Source organism: Entelurus aequoreus, linkage group LG19, assembly GCF_033978785.1.
Source record: "Entelurus aequoreus isolate RoL-2023_Sb linkage group LG19, RoL_Eaeq_v1.1, whole genome shotgun sequence".
Classification (NCBI taxonomy): Eukaryota; Metazoa; Chordata; class Actinopteri; order Syngnathiformes; family Syngnathidae; genus Entelurus; species Entelurus aequoreus.
In genome coordinates, this window is record NC_084749.1 from 49,861,907 (window position 1) to 49,887,819 (window position 25,913).

A 25,913-nucleotide genomic window follows, 5' to 3' on the forward strand; every position below is an offset into this window, starting at 1 on the left:
TCTCTGATGATGCATCTATAATCTTTAAACAGGCTAAATAAAATACACATTTAAAACAAATCTGTTATTGTTCATGAGTATTAACATATATTTTTTCGTTTTTCTCTATTTTTCAATTGTTGCTGCTTGTTCAATCCAATCCAATCCACTTTATTTGTATAGCATATTTAAACAACAACGTTTCCAAAGTGCTGCACAACAATATTAATAAAAATATTCAAATATTATCCTATGACTGAATAAAAACAAAAAACAAAACAAATAAAATAAATATAAAACCAAAATAAAAATAAATATGATTAAAAACGATTTTAAAGGCCTACTGAAATGAATTTTTTTTATTTAAACGGGGATAGCAGATCCATTCTATGTGTCATACTTGATCATTTCGCGATATTGCCATATTTTTGCTGAAAGGATTTAGTAGAGAACATCGACGATAAAGTTCGCAACTTTTGGTCGCTGATAAAAAAAAGCCTTGCCTGTAGCGGAAGTAGCGTGACGTCACGGGTTGAAAGGCTCCTCACATTTCCCCATTGTTTACACCAGCAGCGAGAGCGATTCGGACCAAGAAAGCGACGATTACCCCATTAATTTGAGCGAGGATGAAAGATTTGTGGATGAGGAACGTTAGAGTGAAGGACTAGAATGCAGTGCAGGACGTATCTTTTTTCGCTCTGACCGTAACTTAGGTACAAGCTGGCTCATTGGATTCCACACTTTCTCCTTTTTCTATTGTGGATCACGGATTTGTATTTTAAACCACCTGGGATACTATATCCTCTTGAAAATGAGAGTCGAGAACGCCAAATGGACATTCAGTGCCTTTTATCTCCACGACAATACATCGGCGAAACACTTTAGCTACTGAGCTAACGTGATAGCATCGGGCTTAACTGCATATAGAAACAAAAGAAATAAGCCCCTGACTGGAAGGATAGACAGAAAATCAACAATACTATTAAACCATGGACCTGTAACAACACGGTTAATGCTTTCCAGCCTGGCGAAGCTTAACAATGACCTCACAGAGCTATGCTAAAAACATTAGCTATCCACCTTCGCCAGCCCTCATCTGCTCATCAACACCCGTGCTCACCTGCGTTCCAGCGATCGGCGGTGCGACGAAGGACTTCACTCGATCACCGATGCGGTCGGCGGCTAGCGTCGGATAGCACGTCTGCTATCCAAATCAAAGTCCTTCTGGTTGTGTTGCTGCAGCCAGCCGCTAATACACCGATCCCACCTACAGCTTTCTTCTTTGCAGTCTTCATTGTTCATTAAACAAATTGCAAAAGATTCACCAACACAGATGTCCAGAATACTGTGGAATTTTGAGATGAAAACAGAGCTTTTTGTATTGGATCCAATGGGTCAGAATACTTCCGTTTCAACCATTGACGTCACGCGCATACGTCATCATACATAGACGTTTTCAAGCGGAAGTTTCCCGGGAAATTAAAAATGTCACTTTATAAGTTAACCCGGCCGTATTGGCATGTGTTGCAATGTTAAGATTTCATCATTGATATATAAACTATCAGACTGCGTGGTCGCTAGTAGTGGCTTTCAGTAGGCCTTTAAAGGGTAAAACCAATTAAAACAATAAATAGAAAGCCAACTTTAAAAAACACAGAGGACCACACAACTCACGTCGTGTTAAAAGCCAGAGAATAAAAGTGGGTCTTGTTGTACTTTCTTCAGAATTTCTGAAGTTTCTAGAAACGTTTTCAATCCTATTAGTGACCTTTTCTTTTTTAAAAACGACTAGCAACAAATCTATTTTTTCTGGTGTTATTATAGACAGTATTGGTGTTAGAGACTCTTGACTTCTGCCGCTCCATGTCCGCAACGAATAGCGGACTTGTCCAGTTGGACTTTGTCTCCTTAAAAGCCGCCATTATCCTCTTAATATTTGCACTTTTTGTAGATGACTGTCTGCGGCTATATCTCCAATATATACGCTGATCAGTCTTTTTCCGGTGGCCAAATCTTGGGTTAATCGCTCGTCAACAGTGCACAAATAATAGGCTAAAAAGGTGAAAGTGGAAACATTTGATCATGGTATAAAAGTCCAATCAGGTCAGCAATTCAACTTCAAATGTGAAAGTAATATGTATTATTACCTCACTGCATACAAAGTTAAATATTTCCAGTCTTCATTTGTTATAATGTTGATGATCATAGTTCATTGTTTTGAAAAAAAAAAAATTGTATAACATTTTCCATTGGAAGGTTTCAAAGTGGTAAGCCGGGGGGGTCCAAATGTCTGACAATCTGATTGCTGCAAATCTGGCACCATCTTGTGGACAACGTCAGTAAATCAGGTCAAATACCATGAACTTTATGTGAAGGCAACACAGCAGAGCAATTACTTATATGACCCAATCCAAACAACCTCCACTAGTCATGATGCGAAAACAAGATGCAACCAACACAAAATGTCAACACACGTGGCCACAAATAACACAACTTGCTCACTCAACTTTGTGATTATAAAAAAAGGTCCAGGTTCAACGTTTTAATATCCAATTATATTATTAAATATATATATATATATACAGTGGTGGTCAAAAGTGTACATACACTTGTAAAGAACATGATGTCATGGCTGTCTTGAGTTTCCAATCATTTCTACAACTCTTATTTGTTAGTGATGTAGTGATTGGAGCACATACTTGTTGCTCACAAAAAACATTCATTAAGTTTGCTTCTTTGATTAATTTATTATGGCTCTACTGAAAATGTGAGGGTGAAAAGTATACATACAGCAATGTTAATATTTGCTTCCTTGGCAAGTTGACCTGCAATAAGGCACTTTTGGTAGCCATCCACAAGCTTCTGCTTGACCACTTGACCACTAAATTGCTGCAGTTCAGCTAAATGTGTTGCTTTTCTGACATGGACTTGTTTCTTCAGCATTGTCCACACTTTAGGAAGGTCATTCTAAAATCTTCATTCTAGCCTGATTTAGCCATTCCTTTACCACTTTTCACATGTGTTTGGGGTCATTGTCCTGTTGGAACACCCAACAAGACCCAACCTCCGGGCTGATGGTTTTAGCTTGTCCTGAAGAATTTGGAGCTAATCCTCCTTTTTCATTGTCCCATTTAAAGCAGCAGTTCCATTGGCAGCAAAACAGGCCCAGAGCATAATACTACCACCACCATGCTTGACGGTATTGCTGGGTATTGTGGCCAAACAGCTCCATTTTTGTTTCATCTGACCACAGAACTTTCCTCCAGAAGGTCTTATCTTTGTCCATGTGATCAGCAGCAAACTTTCGATGAGCCTTAAGGTGTGGCTTCTGGAGCAAGGGCTTCCTTCTTGCATGGTAGCCTCTCAGTCCATGGCGATGCAAAACATGCTTGACTGTGGACACTGACACCTACCATGAATTGATTACGTGGATCCCGACTTAAACAAGTTGAAAAACGGATTAGGGTGTTACCATTTAGTGGTCAATTGTGCGGAATATGTACTGAACTGTGCAATCTACTAATAAAAGTTTCAATCAATCAATCAGTGTTCCAGCAGCTTCCAATTCATTGCAGACCTGCTTTTTGGTGGTTCTCGGTTGACTCTCAATTTTTTCTCAGCAGCAGATGATAGCTTGCGTTTTTTTCCTGATTGTGGCAGTGACAAAACTGTGCCATGCACTTTACACTTACGAACAATTGTCTGCACAGTTGCTCTTGGGACCTTAAAGGCCTACTGAAAGCCACTACTAGCGACCACGCAGTCTGATAGTTTATATATCAATGATGAAATCTTAACATTGCAACACATGCCAATACGGCCGGGTTAACTTATAAAGTGACATTATAATAATAAAATAAATATCCGGCTGAAACATCGCGGTATGATGACGTATGCGCGTGACTAAGTCCGAGTAACTGAAGTTATGGTACCCCGTAGAATCCTATACAAAAAGCTCTGTTTTCATTTCATAATTCCACAGTATTCTGGACATCTTTTGCAATTTTTTTAATGAACAACGAAGGCTGCAAAGAAGACAGTTGTAGGTGGGATCAGTGTATTAGCAGCGGACTACAGCAACACAACCAGGAGGACTTTGTTGGAGCGCTAGCCGCGCTAGCCGCGCTAGCCGCGCTAGCCGCGCTAGCCGCCGACTTCACCTTGACTTCCTACGTCTCCGGGCCGCCAAACGCATCGGGTGAAGTCCTTCGTCCTTCTGCCGATCGCTGGAACGCAGGTGAGCACGGGTGTTGATGAGCAAATGAGGGCTGGCTGGCGTAGGTGGAGAGCTAATGTTTTTAGCATAGCTCTGTGCAGTCCGGTTGCTAAGTTAGCTTCAATGGCGTCGTTAGCACAGCATTGTTAACCTTCGCCAGCCTGGAAAGCATTAACCGTGTATTTACATGTCCACGGTTTAATAGTATTGTAGATTTTCTATCTATACTTCCCGTCAGGGGTTTATTTCTTTTGTTTCTATATGCAGTTAAAGCAAGATGCTATCACGTTAGCTCGTAGCTAAAGCATTTCGCCGATGTATTGTCGTGGAGATAAAAGGCACTGAATGTCCATTTTGCGTTCTCGACTCTCATTTTCAAGAGGATATAGTATCCCAGGTGGTTTAAAATACAAATCTGTGATCTACAATAGAAAAAGGAGAGTGTGGAATCCAATGAGCCAGCTTGTACCTAAGTTACGGTCAGAGCGAAAAAAGATACGTCCATCACTGTCTCTCAAGTCCTTCACTGTAACGTTCCTCATCTACGAATCTTCCATCCTCGCTCAAATTAATGGGGTAATCATCACTTTCTCGGTCCGAATCTCTCTCGCTCCATTGTAAACAACGGGGAATTGTGAGGAATACTAGCTCCTGTGACGTCACGCTACTTCCGCTACAGGCAAGGCTTTTTTTTATTAGCGAGCAAAAGTTGCGAACTTTATCGTCGATTTTCTCTACTAAATCCTTTCAGCAAAAATATGGCAATATCGCGAAATGATCAAGTATGACACATAGAATGGATCTGCTATTCCCCTTTAAATTTAAAAAAAGTCATTTCAGTAGGCCTTTAAGCTGCTTTGAAATGGCTCCAAGTGACTTTCCTGACTTGTTCAAGTCAATGATTCCTTTTTTCAGATCTGTGTTGAGTTAATTTGACTTTCCCATTATGGCGTTTGTAAGCGAGTCTAATGACTGCATCACATGAGCCCTATTTAAATGTGCTCAGAGAAGTCAACAATCATAAACACTCACATGAAGTTAAGAGGCCAAGAAGCTCATTTGATTTGATTGTATCTTTTCTACCTCACCAACATTGATCATGTATGTTGCTGTATGTATACTTTTGACCCAGCACATTTGCTCACATTTTCAGTAGACTCATAATAAATTCACAAAAGAAGCAAACTTCATGAATGTTTTTTATGAGCAACAAGTATGTGATCCAATCACTACATCACAAACAAATAAGAGTTGTAGAAATGATTGGAAACTCAAGACAGCCATGACATTAGCGGCGGTGACGAGCAGAGCCGAGGCGCGTGTTTAGTAGGTCAACATGCGCACACACGGCGCATACAAGCAGGAGCAGAGTTGAGAGGAAGAAGGCCAAAAATGGTCACAACAAGGCCGTTTGAAGCGCAGCACGGAGGTATTTTGCCTTCAAAACTAACAACAAAGTTGAAAAAACGAAGACACGTCCATGAGTTTTTTAACGTTCAGTTCGCGATCTTGGTTTTTCCTTCATTTCAGTTTGAAAAAGTTAATACTAACTGTCGGCCGTTTTACCGCGGTTTTCAATATTAACATTGATCGTTACATCTCTAGTTAGAGTCTAGAACTGGACATGATGTCATGCTCAACCCAAGTACCGTAACATGGCACCGTTGGATTTCACGTGAAAAGTACTTGATTGTCCCTGGTCTCAATGACTTCTTTGTTCTTGCTACTGTACCTAATCCTCGCGTATAGCGGACAGCTACTGTATCCTGTTGGCTGTTTATCTTCATGAATGCAGGAGCTGTACCTGAATGTAGCCACGCTGGTCTATGAGCAGGTTTTCAGGCTTCAGGTCTCTGTAGATGAGGTCCAAAGAGTGGAGGTACTCGAAGGTGAGCACGATCTGAGCTGCATAAAATCGTGCGTGGTGTTCGCTGAAAGAAGGAAGGGGGGGAGAGGGTGGAAATGACGTATTCAACTTCATTGTTGACACGGATTTCTGCTTGAACTGTTCTCCTTTGAACATTTTCCAACTGCGCCAGAATGTGAAGACACAAGTGCAGAAAACAAACTGAACAGAGCCTCTCCAGGTGGAACCATGCAAGACTTGGACTCAGTGACCATCTGCAGGATTTGTTCTTTTCTTTCCACTGAGTTATTCTTACAAATTCAGAGGTCTTCAATGGCCGCAAAAAGAAACGTTTTGGATCCTGGAGTACAGATCAACCGAATAGCGGCGCAGGTATTTGGCAGTTTGACGTAAAGTAACAGGCCAAAAGTTTGGACACACCTTCTCATTCAATGGGTTTTCTTTATTTTCATGACTATTTTACATTGTAGATCAAGGGTCTCAAACTCAATTTACCTGGGGGCCACTAGATGCAGAAACTGGGTGAGGCTGGGCCGCAAGAAAAGATTTCTTAAAAAAAAATCTAACATGCACTTTTTAACAAATTCACCTTCTTTGAATAGCTTTCTCGCCCTAGCAACCATCTCACTCACCATTTAGCTAGCTTTGACTGCTGCATCGCACTTTTCGCTTGCTGTCTTGAAGAAATCTTGTTGCCTCAGTAGACTGGTTTTAAAATTTGCAACCTGGTTCACTCTCTCATCTCCCTGGTATTTTGCATACTCCTCAGCATGTCTAGTTGTATAATGATGTTTTCAAATTGTATTCCTTGTTGTTTATTGTCATTCAAATTTGAATGACAATAAAAGGAAGTCTAAGTCTAAGAAACTACAATGTAAATAGTCATGGAGATAAAGAAAATGCATTGAATGAGAAGGTGTGTCCAAACTTTTGGCCTGTACTGTATATCGTTTTCGGTCAGAACTAAATCAGCAAATTCAATATATACACATAAGACACCAGTATTTCCTATTTAAAAAAAAAAATCATGAGTCAAATAGTTCTAAACACTGCTCAAGCACCAGCCTGTTTGCCCTGCTTGAGAAAAGTTCCACTATCTCTGCTAAATATCCAAACTTTGTGTGAAGTACTGACAAATATGAGATTATTATACACTATTATGCCAAAAGTATTTGGCCACCTGCCTTGACTCACATATGAAGTTGAAGTGCCATCCCATTCCTAATCCATAGGGTTCAATATGACCTTTTGCAGCTATTACAGCTTCAACTCTTCTGGGAAGGCTGTCCACAAGGTTGTGGAGTGTTTATAGCAATTGTTGGACCATTCTTCCGAAAGTGCATTGGTGAGGTCACACACTGATGTTGGTGGAGAAGGCCTGGCTCTCAGTCTCCGTTCAAATTCATCCCAAAAGTGTTCTATCGGGTTCAGGTCAGGACTCTGTGCAGGCCAGTCAAGTTCATCCACACCAGACTCTGTCATCCATGTCTTTATGGACCTTGCTTTGTGCACTGGTGCACAGTCATGTTGGAAGAGGAAGGGGCCCGCTCCAGGAGTTGGGCTCGGCCTCTTAGTTCCAGTGAAAGGAACTTTGAATGCTCCAGGATACCAAAACATTTTGGACAATTCCTCACTCCCAACCTTGTGGGTTTAAAGTTAAGTTAATGTTAAAGTACCAATGATTGTCACACACACAGTAGATGTGGTGAAATTTGTCCTCTGCATTTGACCCAGCCCCTTGTTCACCCCCTGGGAGGTGAGGGGAGCAGGCAGTGAGCAGCAGCGGTGGCCACGCCCAGGAATCATTTTTGGTGATTTAACCCCCAATTCCAACCTTTGTTGCTGAGTGCCAAGCAGGGAGGTAGTGGGTCCCATTTTTATAGTCTTTGGTATGACTTGGCCGGGGTTCGAACTCACAACCTACCGATCTCAGGGCGGATACGCTAACCACTAGGCCACAGATCAGTTTGGAGCGGGCCTCTTACTCTACCAACATGACTGTGCACCAGTGCACAAAGCAAGGTCCATAAAGACATGGATGACAGAGTCTGGTGTGGATGAACTTGACTGGCCTGCACAGAGTCCTGACCGGAACCCGATAGAACAGTGGTCCCCAACCTTTTTGTAGCTTCGGACCGGTCAACGCTTGAAAATTTGTCCCATATTTGTCATAAAGAAATACAATCATGTGTGCTTACGGACTGTATCCCGTATTCCTGATGACTTTATTGATTTATATTGATATACAATGTATATATTGTGTTTTTTATATTGATTTAATAAAAATAAAAAAATAAATACAATTTTTTGTATATTTTTTTTATTTCTTGTGCGGCCCGGTGGTTGGGGACCACTGCGATAGAACACCTTTGGGATGAATTAGAACGGAGACTGAGAGCCAGGCCTTCTCCACCAACATCAGTGTGTGACCTCACCAATGCGCTTTTGGAAGAATGGTGGAAAATGGCTATAAACACACTCCGCAACCTTGTGGACAGCCTTCCCAGAAGAGTTGAAGCTGTAATAGCTGCAAAAGGTCATATAGGAATGGGATGGCACTTCAAGTTCATATGTGAGTCGAGGAAGGTGGCCAAATACTTTTGGCAATATAGTGTATAAGTCAAGGAGCGCAGGCAGCAGCTCACACATTCTCATACATTCTGTAACATCCAGGATGAAATGAAAAACTATAATCTAGGTAAAAAAGGAAAAGGATTGTGTTGATTTAAACGTGGAGGATATTTCAGGGTTCCTCGTGTTTCAATGACTTTTAAAGCAAATGAATATTGACTTCAAATAAAGGTCATCGGCATCCTTGACTACTGGTAATCGGTATGGGCCCTGAAAAAAGGTCAGAGTGTCCCTCCAATGTTACGGCGTGCGTACCTGAACCTTCCAATGCGTCTGAGGTGCGAGAACATCTCTCCGCCAGGCACGTACTCCATGACCATGTAGAGGTTGGAGTTGTCCTGTGCAAGGAAGGTGCTGTTCAAGTGTGGGCGCTCAGCTGTGCAGGCCCAGGAAGTAACTCACCTTGAAGGAGTACTCCAACCTGACCAGGAAGGGGAAGGAGACGGCCTGCAGTATTCTCTTTTCATTCAGCGTGTGTTCGATCTGCTTCAACTTCACCACCTGTGGAAGTGTCATCATCTCTTCATTGATCACACACTTTCAGCAAGTCAACCACCGTCCTCGCTTACGTCTTTTTGCCATACTAGCGGTCTATCCTCTAATTGTCACCTTTTACTTTGCCAGCAAAAGTCCAAGTTAGGCACCTTCCCACCACTCCATGGCAGAGTGCAGGGGTCCCCAAACTTTTAGACTCGGGGGCCACCACATTGGGTTAAAATAATTTGTGTGTATATGTATATATATATATATATATATATATATACTGTATATATACTGTATGTGTGTGTATATGTATATGTACATGTATATATATATATATATATATATATATATATATATATATATATATATATATATATATATATATATATATATATATATATATATATATATATATATATATATATATATGTCTTAATTAGATTATCCAAAAAAATAGTGCTCGATACCGTGGTAGAGCGCAATATATGTATGTGTATATATATATATATATATATATATATATATATATATATATATATACCGTAATTTCCGGACTATAAGCCGCTACTTTTTCCCCTCGTTCTGGTCCCTGCGGCTTATACAAGGGTGCGGCTTATATACGGCCTGTTCTTCTCCGACACCGACGAAGAGGATTTCGGTGGTTTTAGTACACAGGAGGAAGACGATGACACAATGATTAAAGACTGACTTTTCATATACCGGTTATTTTGATAACGTACAGGCGAGCACTTTGTATGACTTTGCACCGTTGTATTATTTCTACTCTGCACGAATGCTGTTCGCCATGTCAAAGATGTGGAAGTTTGATTGAATGATTGAAAGATTTATTGTTAATAAATGGGACGCTTCGCGTCCAAACAGTCATTTCTGTCCCAACAATCCCCTCCGTGGTAGCAGGAACCCCTATATGCTACGCTAATTACACATCAAAACCCTGCGGCTTATAGTCGGGTGCGGCTTATATATGGAGCAATCTGTATTTTCCCCTAAATTTAGCTGGTGCGGCTTATAGTCAGGTGCGGCTTATAGTCCAGAAATTACGGTATATATATATATATATATATATATATATATATATATGTGTATATACATATATATATATATATATATATATATATATATATATATATATATATATATATATATATATATATATATATATATATATATATATATATATATATATATATATATATATATATATACACCGTATTTTTCGGACTATAAGTCGCAGTTTTTTTCATAGTTTGGCCGGGGGTGCGACTTATACTCAGGAGCGACTTATGTGTGAAATGAATAACACATTACCGTAAAATATCAAATAATATTATTTATCTCATTCACGTAAGAGACTAGACGTATACGATTTCATGGGATTTAGCGATTAGGTATCAATCATATATATATATATATATATATATATATATATATATATATATATATATATATATATATATATATATATATATATATATATATATATATATATATATATATATATATATACAGGACAGAAATCCTAATATATGTTATAGTTATTTGAATGACTCTTACCATAATATGTTATGTTAACATACCAGGCACATTCTCAGTTGGTTATTTATGCCTCATATAACGTACACTTATTCAGCTTGTTGTTCACTATTCTTTAGACATTTTAAATTGCCTTTCAAATGTCTATTCTTGGTGTTGGCTTTTATCAAATACATTTCCCCAAAAAATGCGACTTATACTCCAGTGTGACTTATATATGTTTTTTTTCCTTCTTTATTATGCATTTTCGGCCGGTGCAACTTATACTTCGGAGGGACTTATACTCCGAAAAATACGGTGTGTATATATTCCGAAAAATACAGTGTGTGTATATATATATATATATATATATATATATATATATATATATATATATATATATATATATATATATATATATATATACACATATATATATATATATATATATATACACATATATATATATATATATATATATATATATATATATATATATATATATATATATATATATATATATATATATATATATATACACATATATATATATATATATATATATATATATATATATATATATATATACACATATATATATATATATATATATATATATATATATATATATATATATATATATACACATATATATATATATATATATATATATATATATATATATATATATATATATATATATATATATATATATATATATATATATATATATATATATATATATATATATACATATATGGCATCACGGTGGCAGAGGGGTTAGTGCGTCTGCCTCACAATACGAAGGTGCTGAGTAGTCTGGGGTTCAATCCCGGGCTCGGGATCTTTCTGTGTGGAGTTTGCATGTTCTCCCCGTGACTGCGTGGGTTCCCTCCGGGTACTCCGGCTTCCTCCCACCTCCAAAGACATGCACCTGGAGATAGGTTGATTGGCAACACTAAATTTGCCCTAGTGTGTGAATGTGAGTGTGAATGTTGTCTGTCTATCTGTGTTGGCCCTGCGATGAGGTGGCGACTTGTCCAGGGTGTACCCCGCCTTCCGCCCGATTGTAGCTGAGATAGGCTCCAGCGCCCCCCGCGACCCCGAAGGGATTAAGCGGTAGAAAATGGATGGATGGATATATATATATATATATATATATATATATATATATATATATATATATATATATATATATATGTATGTGTGGGGAAAAAATCACAAGACTACTTCATCTCTACAGGCCTGTTTCATGAGGTGGTTCCCTCAATCATCAGGAGATTTCATCAATCATCTCCTGATGATTGAGGGAACCCCCTCATGAAACAGGCCTGTAGAGATTAAGTAGTCTTGTGATTTTTTTATCCACACATCCATATATTGCGCTCTACCACGGTATTGAGCACTATTTTTTGGATAGTCTAATCAAGACATATATATATATATATAAAATGGCGTAACTTTTAGTTATTCTCCAGTGCCACGCCATGTCACTTCTTCTATTGTTGTTTTGTTTTGTTTTCTACAGCACTTTGTGTTTGCCACTTGCCTGTGCAGGACAAGTGCGATATACATCAAGTTTAGATTTGATGTGTGCACATGTGTATAACTAAGCTTGTGTCGACATTTCCTTTCCATTCTGCAGGGATAGCTGAAATGATTATAATCAGTGGAAATAACATTTTTTAATATATTTTTCTTCTGCGCCTTATTTTTCATAGGTCATAAAAAATATCAATAGTCATTGACATAAAACTGTAATATCGTGTTACACTTTTCAGCCATGTCGCCCAGCCCTATTTTCCCCCCTGATGTTGTTCGAGCGGGCGCGCTGACCTCCGGAAAACCACAGTGTTGACGCCATGACTATTGTCGACAAATTCATTTGTTGGCGACAAATGTTATTGTCGATATTCGTCGACAAATCGTTGAACCCCAACCACTAACCCATTCATGGTAGGTTGCAAAAGCTTGCAGAAAACTACATTACAATAATTAATAAAAAGCTGACGACTTGTGTGTTTTTTTGTACAAACCCCGTTTCCATATGAGTTGGGAAATGGTGTTAGATGTAAATATAAACAGAATACAATGATTTGCAAATCCTTTCCAAGCCATATTCAGTTGAATATGCTACAAAGACAACATATTTCATGTTCAAACTCATAAACATTTTTTTTTTTGCAAATAATCATTAACTTTATAATTTGATGGCAGCAACACGTGACAAAGAAGTTGTGAAAGGTGGCAATAAATACTGATAAAGTTGAAGAATGCTCATCAAACACTTATTTGGAACATCCCACAGGTGAACAGGCTAATTGGGAACAGGTGGGTGCCATGATTGGCGATAAAAGTAGATTCCATGAAATGCTCAGTCATTCACAAACAAGGATGGGGCGAGGGTCACCACTTTGTCAACAAATGCCTGAGCAAATTGTTGAACAGTTTAAGAACAACCTTTCTCAAGCAGCTATTGCAAGGAATTGAGGGATTTCACCATCTACGCTCCGTAATATCATCAAAGGGTTCAGAGAATGTGGAGAAATCACTGCAGGTAAGCAGCTAAGCCCGTGACCTTCCATCCCTCAGGCTGTACTGCATCAACAAGCCACATCAGTGTGTAAAGGATATCACCACATGGAACACTTCAGAAAGCCACTGTCAGTAACTACAGTTGGTCGCTACATCTGTAAGTGCAAGTTAAAACTCTCCTATGCAAGGCGAAAAGCGTTTATCAACAACACCCAGAAACGCCGTCGGCTTGGCTGGGCCTGAGCTCATCTAAGATGGACTGATACAAAGTGGAAAAGTGTTCTGTGGTCTGACGAGTCCACATTTCAAATTGTTTTTGGAAACTGTGGACGTCGTGTCCTCCGGACCAAAGAGGAAAAGAACCATCCGGATTGTTCTAGGCGCAAAGTGTAAAAGGCAGCATGTGTGATGGTATGGGGGTGTATTAGTGGTCAAGACATGGGTAACTTACACATCTGTGAAGGCACCATTAATGCTGAAAGGTACATACAGCTTTTGGAGCAACATATGTTGCCATCCAAGCAACGTTACCATGGATGCCCCTGCTTATTTCAGCAAGACAATGCCAAGCCACGTGTTACATCAACGTGGCTTCATAGTAAAAGAGTGCGGGTACTAGACTGGCCTGCCTGTAGTCCAGACATTGAAAATGTGTGGCACCTAAAATAGCAGAAGGGAGACCCCCGGACTGTTGAACAACTTAAGCTGTACATCAAGCAAGAATGGGAAAGAATTCCACTTCAAAAATGTGTCTCCTCACTTCCCAAACCAAAACTGAGTGTTGTTAAAAGGAAAGGCCATGTAACACAGTGGTGAACATGCCCTTTCCCAACTACTTTGTCACGTGTTGCAGCCATGAAATTCTAAGTTAATTATTATTTGCAAAAAAAAATAAAGTTTATGAGTTTGAACATGAAATATGTTGTCTTTGTAGCATATTCAACTGAATATGGCTTGAAAAGGATTTGCAAATCATTGTATTCCGTTTATATTTACATCTAACACCATTTCCCAACTCATATGGAAACGGGGTTTGTACTTCACATGAAGTCTAATTAGATTTTTAGTGCATTTAATTTACTTTTCATTGTAATTATGCTTTATTCCTTTAAATTGTGCTCAGAAATGAATTTGTTAAAACTGTTGAAAATGTCCACAGGCTGTTTAAAAATGATAGTTTTGACTCGGAAAAAATGCACTGGTAAGAAAAAATGCACTGGTAAGAAACCATAACTTGAGTGCTATAATTATTATAAGGCAAACATTTCAAGACGGACAGTTTGTACGTGACTCCTCTAAGATCACAATGTTGAGCACCTCTCCTGCATGACAGGAAGGATTCTATTTCCTTTCATGGGACGCACACAGCCAACATTTATTTCAAAGATCTTTCCACTTACTTTTTGTTTGTCCAAGACTTTCATGGCGTGGAACTGGTTTGTTCCTTTATGCTTGACCAGCAACACTCGGCCAAATGAGCCGGTCCCCAGAGTCTTGAACCTGTCGAAGTCGTCCAGGCACGTCGTGCTCTAAGAAGCAAGCATGTTGTCAATGGAAGTGTGGTGCATGGGATGAAATGCTCCTATTCTGTGGAACTTTGGCTTAGTCTTCTTAGCTCACATAGGACACAAGCTTTTACATGCTATAGACCAGGCCTGGGCAATTATTTTGACTCGGGGGGCCAAATTTAGAGAAAAAATGTGTCTGGGGGCCGGTATATCTGATTTTTAGGAACACTAATACAAAACCTCACAATAATGTCTGATTGAATGCTAAAAACGTTATGACAGACCGCCTTAAAGGCCTACTGAAAGCCACTACTAGCGACCACGCAGTCTGATAGTTTATAAATCAATGATGAAATCTTAACATTGCAACACATGCCAATACGGCTGGGTTAACTTATAAAGTGCAATTTTAGATTTCCCGCTAAACTTCCGGTTCGAAACGCCTCTGAGGGTTGACGTATGCGCGTGACGTCAATCATTGAAACGGAAGTATTCGGACACCATTGAAGTCAATACGAAATAGCTCTGTTTTCATCTCATTATTCCACAGTATTCTGGACATCTGTGTTGGTGAATCTGTTGCAATTTGTTCATTGCATTATGGAGAAAGAAGCTGAGCAAGCAAAGAAGAAAGTTGTCGGTGCGAAGTGTCTATTTTGCGAGGGAAGTCAGCAACAACAGTACACAGCCGGCGCTTCTTTGTTTACATTCCCGAAAGATGCAGTCAAGATGGAAGAACTCGGACAACAGAGACTCTTACCAGGAGGACTTTGATTTGGATACACAGTTGCGATAACGTGAGTACACAGCTGCGCTTCCAAACATTTGATCGCTTGCTATAACTAGCTCGAGCTAGTAGCTAGGAGCTAGGAGCTAGCATTAGGATTAATTTGTGGCAAATTAAATATAAGCCTGGTTGTGTTGTGGCTAATAGAGTATATATATGTCTTGTGTTTATTTATTGTTGTAGTCATTCCCAGCTGAATATCAGGTCCCACCCGCGCGCTTCCAAACATTTGATTGCTTGCCCGTACGTGCGTGTCATGTACGTAACTTTGATTAAATATATAAGCTTTATGAACCTTGGGTTAGGTGAACGGTTCTTTGGGCTGAGTGAGTGTGTGTGTTATGCAGGTGTTTGAATTGTATTGGCGGGTTATATATACGGGATCCTGTCCATATTACCCGCTCGAGCTATAACTAGCTCAAGCTAGTAGCTAGTAGCTAGGAGCTAGGAGCTAGCATAACAAACACCTAGGTGTTTTTGTGCGGGATTAATTTGTGGCATATTAAATATAAGCCTGGTTGTGTTGTGGCTAATAGAGTATATATATGTCTTGTGTTTATTTACTGTTGTAGTCATTCCCAGCTGAATATCAGGTCACCCCCGGCTCTCACAACATCTTCCACTCCCCACTAGTCCTTCACTTGCACTTTCCTCATTTAAAAATATTTCATCCTCGCTCCAATTAATGGGGAAATTGTCGCTTTCTCGGTCCGAATCTCTCTCACTTCATGCGGCCATCATTGTAAACAATAGGGAACTTTGCGTATATGTTCAACTGACTACGTCACGCTACTTCCGGTAGGGGCAAGCCTTTTTTTATCAGATACCAAAAGTTGCGATCTTTATCGTCGTTGTTCTATACTAAATCCTTTCAGCAAAAATATGGCAATATCGCGAAATGATCAAGTATGACACATAGAATAGATCTGCTATCCCCGTTTAAATAAAACAAATTCATTTCAGTAGGCATTTAAAAAACGTAATAGAATTTAAAAAAATGTTACTGAATGAGACACCCAGAATGTAAATGAAAATAAAGAATGTGGGATTTACAATATTAACTACGACCAATAAAACACTGAATATAGACAACATATGAATGTCACACCCCCTCTCCATCGACATATTTTACCATCAAGCGAAACGCAACAAACACAGTGAAATATGAACGCAAAGGGTAAAAAAAAAAACCCCCACCTACAATCTGATATATCTGATACATCACTAAGCTTTAGAACTTTGTTGTAAAAATCTCCTTCCGCATCTGTCCCTTGTTACAGCTCTTTTTTATTACCTACTCCGTGTTATATGTGTTTTATGTTGCACCAAGAAAAATTCCTAGTTTGTGAACCCGTTCTCAAACAATAGCAATAAAAACTAGGGATGTCCCGATCCGATATTGATATCGGAAATGAGTCCCATATTAGCCAAAAAAGTGAATATCGGATTTTATCGGACTGAATCTAAAAACTTCGATATAAGCGCTCCGATATAAGCTGTCCATTTACCGCTGCAGCACGTCTATAATAGGTGACTCTGGTTTGATCACACTCCAACACAGTAGGTGGCGGCAATGCCCCTTAATTAACGTCGGTGCCGGCCGCGGAAGAAGAGCGTCTCTGATCCAGCATGCACAGCCTGAGCCCGCGTCATCACAACAACGACGACGCGTGTGCTTGCAGCAAAGTGTAGCGATGTCGGCTGTGTGGAAGTATTTGAACGTAAACTCGGACAAAGACGTTGCCGCTAAATGCAACATTTGTCAGGCGCAAGTGAAAGAACACCACAAAAAAGAACATGAGGATTTTGGCGAGAGCAGCAAGGCGAAGCAACAAACCTCTGGCTCGCTTCAGCAAGCCACGCTGGCCGAAAGCTTTGCAAGACGTGACAAACTACCACGGGACAGCAAAAAGGCAATGGCCATAACAGAAAATATAGCCCAGTTTATTGTGCTTGATGACCAGCCCCTGTCGGTGGTGAGTAATGTCGGGTTTAAACACTTAATGGAGCACCTCCAACCTCGCTACATTATTCCTAGCCGCCACTACATTGTAGACCAGGGGTCACCAACGCGGTGCCCGCGGGCACCAGGTAGCCCGTAAGGACCAGATGAGTAGCCCGCTGGCCTGTTCTAAAAATAGCTCAAATAGCAGCACTTACCTGTGAGCTGCCTCTATTTTTTTTATTTTTTTTATTTACTAGCAAGCTGGTCTCGCTTTGCCCGACTTTTTTAATTCTAAGAGAGACAAAACTCAAATAGAATTTGAAAATCCAAGAAAATATTTTAAAGACTTGGATAACAAATTGGACCACTTGTTTAAATAAATTCATTAATTTTTTTACTTTGCTTCTTATAACTTTCATAAAGACAATTTTAGAGATAAAATACAACCTTAAAAATGATTTTAGGATTTTTAAACACATATACCTTTTTACCTTTCAAATTCCTTCCTCTTCTTTCCTGACAATTTAAATCAATGTTCAAGTAATTTTTTTATTTTTATTGTAAAGAATAATAAATACATTTTAATTTAATTCTTCATTTTAGCTTCTGTTTTTTCGACGAAGAATATTTGTAAAATATTTTTTTCAAACTTATTATGATTAAAATTCAAAAAAAATATTCTGGCAAATCTAGAAAATCTGTAGAATCTAATTTAAATCTTATTTCAAAGTATTTTGAATTTCTTTTAAAAATGTTGTTCTGGAAAATCTAGAAGAAATAATGATTTGTCTTTGTTAGAAATATAGCTTGGTCCAATTTGTTATAAGTGCAGATTAGATTTTAACCTATTTAAAACATGTCATCAAAATTCTAAAATTAATCTTAATCAGGAAAAATTACTAATGATGTTCCATAAATTATTTTTTTATTTTTTCAAAAAGATTCAAATCAGCTAGTTTTTGTCTTCTTTTTTTCGTTTGAATTTTGAATTTTAAAGAGTCGAAATTGAAGATAAACTATGTTTCAAAATTTAATTGTCATTTTTTTCGTGTTTTCTCCTCTTTTAAACCGTTCAATTAAATGTAAATATCATTAATTATTAATAATAACATAGAGTTAAAGGTAAATTGAGCAAATTGGCTATTTTTGGCAATTTATTGAAGTGTGTATCAAACTGGTAGCCCTTCGCATGAATCACTACCCAAGAAGTAGCTCTTGCTTTCAAAAAGGTTGGTGACCCCTGTTGTAGACAAAACTACAACCCCAGATGCACGAAGAGGTTAAAAAGTGTATTGCCGCACACAACACAACATATGCTGACAGTAAAAAAAAGAACTGAAGTGAACTTGAATTGTTTGCACTTTAAATCGTTTTTTTTTTTTTTTTTTTAAATTGGATTTATTTAGGTTATTTTTCAGGGTCTTCTAATTTATTTTTAATTGATTGTATTCAATTGTATAATTATGTTGGTATTAGTGGTTATTTTGCACTTTAAATATAACATTTTGTTTTTATTGGATTTTTTGAGGTAATACTCTTATGTTGAAGGTTAAAATTTATGTAACCAATTGGTTAATAATAAATGGGTCAGTTTTCCTATACCTACTCTTGCTGACTATTGTTTTCAGTTTTAACACTACAACATCAGTAACAGTAACATCACTTTTTCAAGCCTTTTCTAACATTCCACACAACAAAATAAGGAATAAATATATGTATGATTCGTGCCTATATTGTATCGTATTGATATCGGTGTCGGCCAATACTCAAGGCTACAATATCGGTATCGTATCGGAAGCGAAAAAGTTGTATCCGGACATCCCTAATAAAGACTAGTCTGATTCTGATTCTCTGACACCCGCATGTCAGGCTGGCCGCTCTGGAAACACTCTGTGGAAACACTCCCCACACACGGTGCTTGGTACCTCGTCTGAGCTGCTGTGACTTGGATTACCATAATAACTAGTATATCATGCAAAAGCACAGATTCCAACCATTGAAATATTTTGTATAGTTCAAGACTTACGGTCATTTGAAAACATCACTGCACATCATAATGGCAGCTACAGTTTCGATCGTAAAGATCTAATAACATTTTTTGGGAATGTCCGGCGGGCCAGATTGAAAAGCTCAACGGGCCGCATGTGGCCCCCGGGCCTTCATTTGCCCAGGTCTGCTATAGACTCACATTCATTTATTCAATGGGACATTTGCAAGAATTTTGTCAGTGGAAGTGTGGTGCATTTGATGAAATGCTCCTATTCTGTGGAACTTTAGCTTAGTCTTAACTCACATAGGACACATGCTTTTACTGTACATGCAATAGACTCACATTCATTTATTCAACGGGACATTTGCAAGAATTTTGTCAGTGGAAGTGTGGTGCATGTGATGAAATGCTCCTATTCTGTGGAACTTTAGCTTAGTCTTCTTAGCTCACATAGGACACAAGCTTGTACTAGCTATCGACCCACATTCATTTATTCAACGGTGACATTTGCTGAACAGGAAGTAGCTAGCTGCAAAGTATCTACAAGCTAACAAAAAAATGGTATAGTTTAAATTAACGTTACCTGTGGTGGACACTCCCATTTTCTTAAAAAATCTTCTTTGGCTTTAGCTAAGAACTCTTTCACTACAAAACAAAAACAAAAAAACAAGACATGTGTGAGACACCCAAAATGTTATTTCTGTTATTTTCAGGGTCAGGCACATTTCAAGGACTGAGTAAGGAAGGAAAAAGAGCACAAAAAACAACAACACACACCTAAACAGGAACAGCAAATTCATTAATGGGAAATTGTTGATAAAGTGATGCATTTTTTGGGAGGCTTTACAAAACTGCGAAACTGTTTAAAAGAACTACTAGGAGTGTGGGGTGAGGAAATCCTGACACATGGTCATCATACTGTAATAATAGGGCTTGAAAGTGTGATGTAGTAAACGCAATGCATTGTGGGTCCTTGCAGGCCTCTGAATAGCTTATTTCTGTAGCTGAAAGCAATATTATGTGCTTTTCTTCCAAAAGTTGGAAACGATTGTGACATCATTAACTGCCACAATGATTGATTCGGTGGGCAAAAAAGGATTTGGGAAAATTTTTCTCATTTTCAGCGAGTAAGCAAAGCCAAAGAAGTCGGGTTAGTGAGCTGATAAAGAGAATAGCCTGGATAGCAGCTGCGAGACCATCAACCATGACTTTTAACGTCATCACCTGGGTCATATTTTTATGTCCACGGCATTTTCAAAGTGGTAAGTTTGAACCAAAGCATGTTTTATTCAGTTTCACACATAGCATTTAGTAGGCTGTTAGCGTTAGCTGCAGGCTACAAACAACGTACAGTATTTTGGAAAAAAAATCATGCTATCTATTTACTTTGAGTCATGTGTACGCACAAAAATAAATAAGCATTGTTCGGAGAAGTAGCGCAATGATCAAAGTATTTAAAATGAATAACGGTTTGTGTTAACATACTCACTCCATCTCAGACACGTATGGAACAAAAAGCCGTAGATCGCAATCAATTTGAACGGAGGACAATGAGCCTTACCAGACTTTGCATTCTGAAATTCTTCACCGGTATAAAAACTGACTGCGTTGACGAAATATAGACAAGTTTGGCTTGGACAAAGGCAGCAGCTTCCTCAAATCTCTTGCCTATTGGACATGCTCATATAAATCAAGTCTTTAAATTTTTCTTATTTTTGCAGGGAGCAAGCTTTTCTCGGTTACGGTCCCTTGGCGTTTGAATTTTGTACGACCCATTTTGTCGCTCTCTCTCACATTACCGTTGGTACGGTAGAGCCATATGAACTCAAGCTTTGGCCAACAAAAATGGCTATCGTAGCCCCACACTAGGAATCGAAAGGGCAAGTGATTTTGCAATGCATTGTGGGGGCTAGCTAGCCATTGTTGTTGGACAAGGTATTTGTTTACAAGGCTGTACTCAACCAGCGGTATTATGAGAGAGAGCAACAAACTGGATTAAAATGAATGCCATCCATCCATCCATCTTCTTCCGCTTATCCGAGGTCGGGTCACGGGGGCAGCAGCCTAAGCAGGGAAGCCCAGACTTCCCTCTCCTTAGCCACTTGGTTCAGCTCTTCCCGGAGGATCCCGAGGCGTTCCCAGGCCAGCCGGGAGACATAGTCTTCCCAACGTGTCCTGGGTCTTCCCCGTGGCCTCCTACCGGTCGGGTGGCATCCCGACCAGATGCCCGAACCACCTCATCTGGCTCCTCTCCATGTGGAGGAGCAGTGGTTTTACTTTGAGCTCCCCCCGGATGACAGAGCTTCTCACCCTATCTTCAAGTTTCAAGTTTCAAGTTTATTCACAATACCATACAACAATTGCAATAGTAGTGAATATCATTTAAAGATATTGGTAAGTGAAAGGGTCCCCCAAATAAGCTAAAAGAAGCTTTTGACAGGGGGTCCACAGGACAGTTTATATATGGAATGATGAAAAAATGGTAGCAAGTCTCTAAGGGAGAGACCCGCCACCCGGCGAAGGAAACTCATTTGGGCCGCTTGTACCCGTGATCTTGTCCTTTCGGTCATAACCCAAAGCTCATGACCATAGGTGAGGATGGGAACGTAGATCGACCGGTAAATTGAGAGCTTTGTCTTTCGGCTCAGCTCCTTCTTCACCACAACGAATCGATACAGCGTCCGCATTACTGAAGACGCCGCACCGATCCGAAGTCGATCTCACATCCACTCTTCCCTCACTCGTGAACAAGACTCCGAGGTACTTGAACTCCTCCACTTGGGGCAGGGTCTCCTCCCCAACCCGGAGATGATAAAATGAATGGTATGAAAGAAAAAACTGTACCGAAACAAACTGGACCCTGTTCCGAAGCTAGCCACCTTAAAACACAAGTACAATTTAAAATTGTTGGAATTGATCCAAAAGAGCACGTCCAATAGACGAGATTGAAGAAAGCTGCCGGACGAATCCTGTCAGAGTCAGTTTTTATACAGGTCAAACATTTAAGGATGCCAAGTTGGGAAAGGCTGACGGACAAACCGACTTTGGGTGTGTGCAAGACCTCGGAATTTAACATCAGAAAGAGAAGACCGTCGTCCTTTCAGGCAAGTCAACAGGACTGTGTCTCCTGGACAAATTTGTTTCAAACTTAATATATTTAAAGTCTGAAATACACTCTGTATTCATGTGGGAAATATCTAGTTTCCTCAGTTATTGATCTATGAACATGGGTATTGCTTTTTTCCCCAAACTCTGTACGTTGTTCGTAACTCGCAGCTACCTTGGCTATCAATAAATGCTACAAAACATGCTTTGATTCAAACTCATCGGTGCGAAAATGCAGTGAACACACCAACATGTACCAGGTGATGACGTTAAAAGTCATGTTTGATGGTCTCACGGCTGCTATTCGCCGTTTCTTTATTAGCTTAATAGCACCACTTCCTTGGCTTTGCTTTCACGCTGGAAATGAGAAAAATCTTACCAAATGCTTTTTTCCGTGAAGCGATAATGACCATGACTGTGGCAGTCCATGGTGCTGCACGTTCGAGCCATGTTTTCAACTTGTTTGAAGACAAAAAAAACTTAAGCATAGAATCTTGCATTCAACCGAGTAAATAAGCTATTCCGAGTCCAGCGAGACCCACAATGCAAAGCGTTTCCACGTCACACGTTCAAGCTACATAGGCAAGCAGGGCAAAGTGCAGAACGTAGCAGGGATCAAAGTGCAAGCATTGGATGGAACAAATTGTGGAAGGTCACAGCAGACATGAGAAGTCCAGAGTCACAGAGGTACCCAGGACCATATACAGTACTGTAGTACGGTAGTACGTAGAGTAGGACACAATAGATCCCATCTAAAGATTGTTCCCTTCTGTGACTGAAGATGTCTCAGAGAAAAGTGAGCGTACCAAAAGTCTCTACAAGATCGCCAAGGGTTTTCAGGAACATTGAGCCAGATGGGTGGAAGTGATGAGGAAGAAAAGAAGAGCAGAAGACATTTATGAGATGTTACACTTTGTGATGGAAGTGGATTCAACGTAACACACACACACACACACACACACACACACACACGCACACACATGATACACTCCCTACCGCCTGACCATGGAGGACTATTTTCCTCCAAAGCCTCTGGGAACTCTAAAAACAGTCAAAAGTGTTTAGTATTACGTGAGAACAATAAAAGCTTTATTGTTTCAGGTGAATTTGTCCGCCCAGACGGACTTAATAGTTCGCTTGGATTAGGTCAGGTTCTGATCCGCTTGTACCAGAAAGAAACTTACAAACAACAGCAGGGAAAAGACACACATAAAACACTTATACAGTGGTGGTCAAAAGTGTACATACACGTGTAAAGAACATGATGTCATGGCTGTCTTGACTTTACAATCATTTCTTATTTTTTTGTGATGTAGTGATTGGAGCACATACTTGTTGGTCACAAAAAACATTTATGAAGTTTGCTTCTTTAATGAATTTATTACGGGTCTACTGAAAATGTGAGGGTGAAAAGTATACATACAGCAATGTTAATATTTGCTTCCTTGGCAAGTTGACCTGCAATAAGGCGCTTTTGGTAGCCATCCACAAGCTTCTGCTTGACCACTTGACCACTAAATTGCTGCAGTTCAGCTAAATGTGTTGCTTTTCTGACATGGACTTGTTTCTTCAGCATTGTCCACACCTTTAAGTCAGGACTTTGGGAAGGCCATTCTAAAACCTTCATTCTAGCCTGATTTAGCCATTCCTTTACCACTTTTGAGGTGTGTTTGGGGTCATTGTCCTGTTGGAACACCTAACAAGACCCAACCTCCGGGCTGATGGTTTTAGCTTGTCCTGAAGAATTTGGAGCTAATCCTCCTTTTTCATTGTCCCATTTAAAGCAGCAGTTCCATTGGCAGCAAAACAGGCCCAGAGCATAATACTACCACCACCATGCTTGACGGTAGGCATGGTGTTCTTGGGATTTCATCTGACATCACATGGACAAAGATAAGACCTTCTGGAGGAAATTTCTGTGGTCAGATGAAACAAAAATTGAGCTTATTGGCCATAATATATTGGCCACAAGTATATGTACACTGTTGACCACGACTGTATATATGTATGTGTATATATATATATATATATATATATATATATATATATATATATATATATATATATATATATATATATATATATATATATATATATATACACACATATGTGTAGTAGGCCTGAGCGATATATTGATTGTATCAATAAATAAAAATAAATAAACTATGTTTTTCTCCTCTTGCCCTGGAATATTTTTGCCCTCATGAGCTTCCGTAGCCCTCGCCCGTCCCTTACTTCCCTCGCGGAGTTCCACAATCCTAGCAAAACAGGGCTAATGCTCATGATAACGAGACGTTTGTTCCAAAAAAAAAAAAAAAAAGTCTTGTCAGTGCTTTAAAATTGGGGCCCCAGGTGTGGAACAAGTGACTGCTCGCTGCAAAGTTTCTTTCAAAAAGGCAGCATCACAACGACTTTACTCCAGCATGTGAAACAGCACTGAGGCGAGTGGGGGGGAAATGCAAGTCTTTGCGAGGCGAACAAGAACGCAACAACAAACTCCGCCTGAGAGGTAGCGTCCTGTGGCGAAATGGTTTGCACAAGGTAGCATCTACAGCAGGGGTCACCAACCTTTTTGAAAGCAAGAGCTACTTCTTGGGTAGTGATTAATGCGAAGGGCTACCAGTTTGATACACACTTCAATAAATTGCCGGAAATAGCCAATTTGCTCAATTTACCTTTAACTCTATGTTATTATTAATAATTAATGATATTTACACTTAATTGAACGGTTTAAAAGAGGAGAAAACATGAAAAAAAATGACAATTAAATTTTGAAACATAGTTTATCATCAATTTCGACTCTTTAAAATTCAAAATTCAACCGAAAAAAAGAAGAGAACTAGCTAATTTGAATCTTTTGGAAAAAATTAAAAAAAATAATTTATGGAACATCCTTAGTAATTTTTCCTGATTAAGATTAATTTTAGAATTTTGATGACATGTTTTAAATAGGTTAAAATCCAATCTACACTTTATAGAATATATAACAAATTGGACCAAGCTATATTTCTAACCAAGACAAATCATTATTTCTTCTAGATTTTCCAGAACAAAAATTTTAAAAGAAATTCAAAAGACTTTGAAATAAGATTCAAATTTAATTCTACAGATTTTCTAGATTTGCCAGAAATTTTTATGTATAATATTTCACAAATATTCTTCGTCGAAAAAACAGAAGCTAAAATGAAGAATTAAATTAAAATTGATTTATTATTCTTTACAATAAAAAAAAATTAATTACTTGAACATTGATTTAAATTGTCAGGAAAGAAGAGGAAGGAATTTAAAAGGTAAAAAGGTATATGTGTTTAAAAATCCTAAAATCATTTTTAAG

At 38.9% G+C, this 25,913-nt stretch overlaps 1 protein-coding gene across 1 annotated transcript in view; it reads right to left on the reverse strand.

The window, feature by feature from the left end:
* Nucleotides 1–25,913, reverse strand: part of LOC133635430 (cAMP-dependent protein kinase catalytic subunit beta-like) — a 41,488-nt gene that overhangs the window by 12,382 nt on the left and 3,193 nt on the right. The window contains exons 2-6 of the mRNA XM_062028628.1: nucleotides 20,058–20,119; nucleotides 14,645–14,773; nucleotides 9,096–9,194; nucleotides 8,949–9,031; nucleotides 6,000–6,126 (exon numbers count right to left, since the gene is read on the reverse strand). Of these exons, the coding sequence (XP_061884612.1) occupies nucleotides 6,000–6,126; nucleotides 8,949–9,031; nucleotides 9,096–9,194; nucleotides 14,645–14,773; nucleotides 20,058–20,119 (500 nt within the window). The remainder of the gene's footprint in view (nucleotides 1–5,999; nucleotides 6,127–8,948; nucleotides 9,032–9,095; nucleotides 9,195–14,644; nucleotides 14,774–20,057; nucleotides 20,120–25,913) is intronic.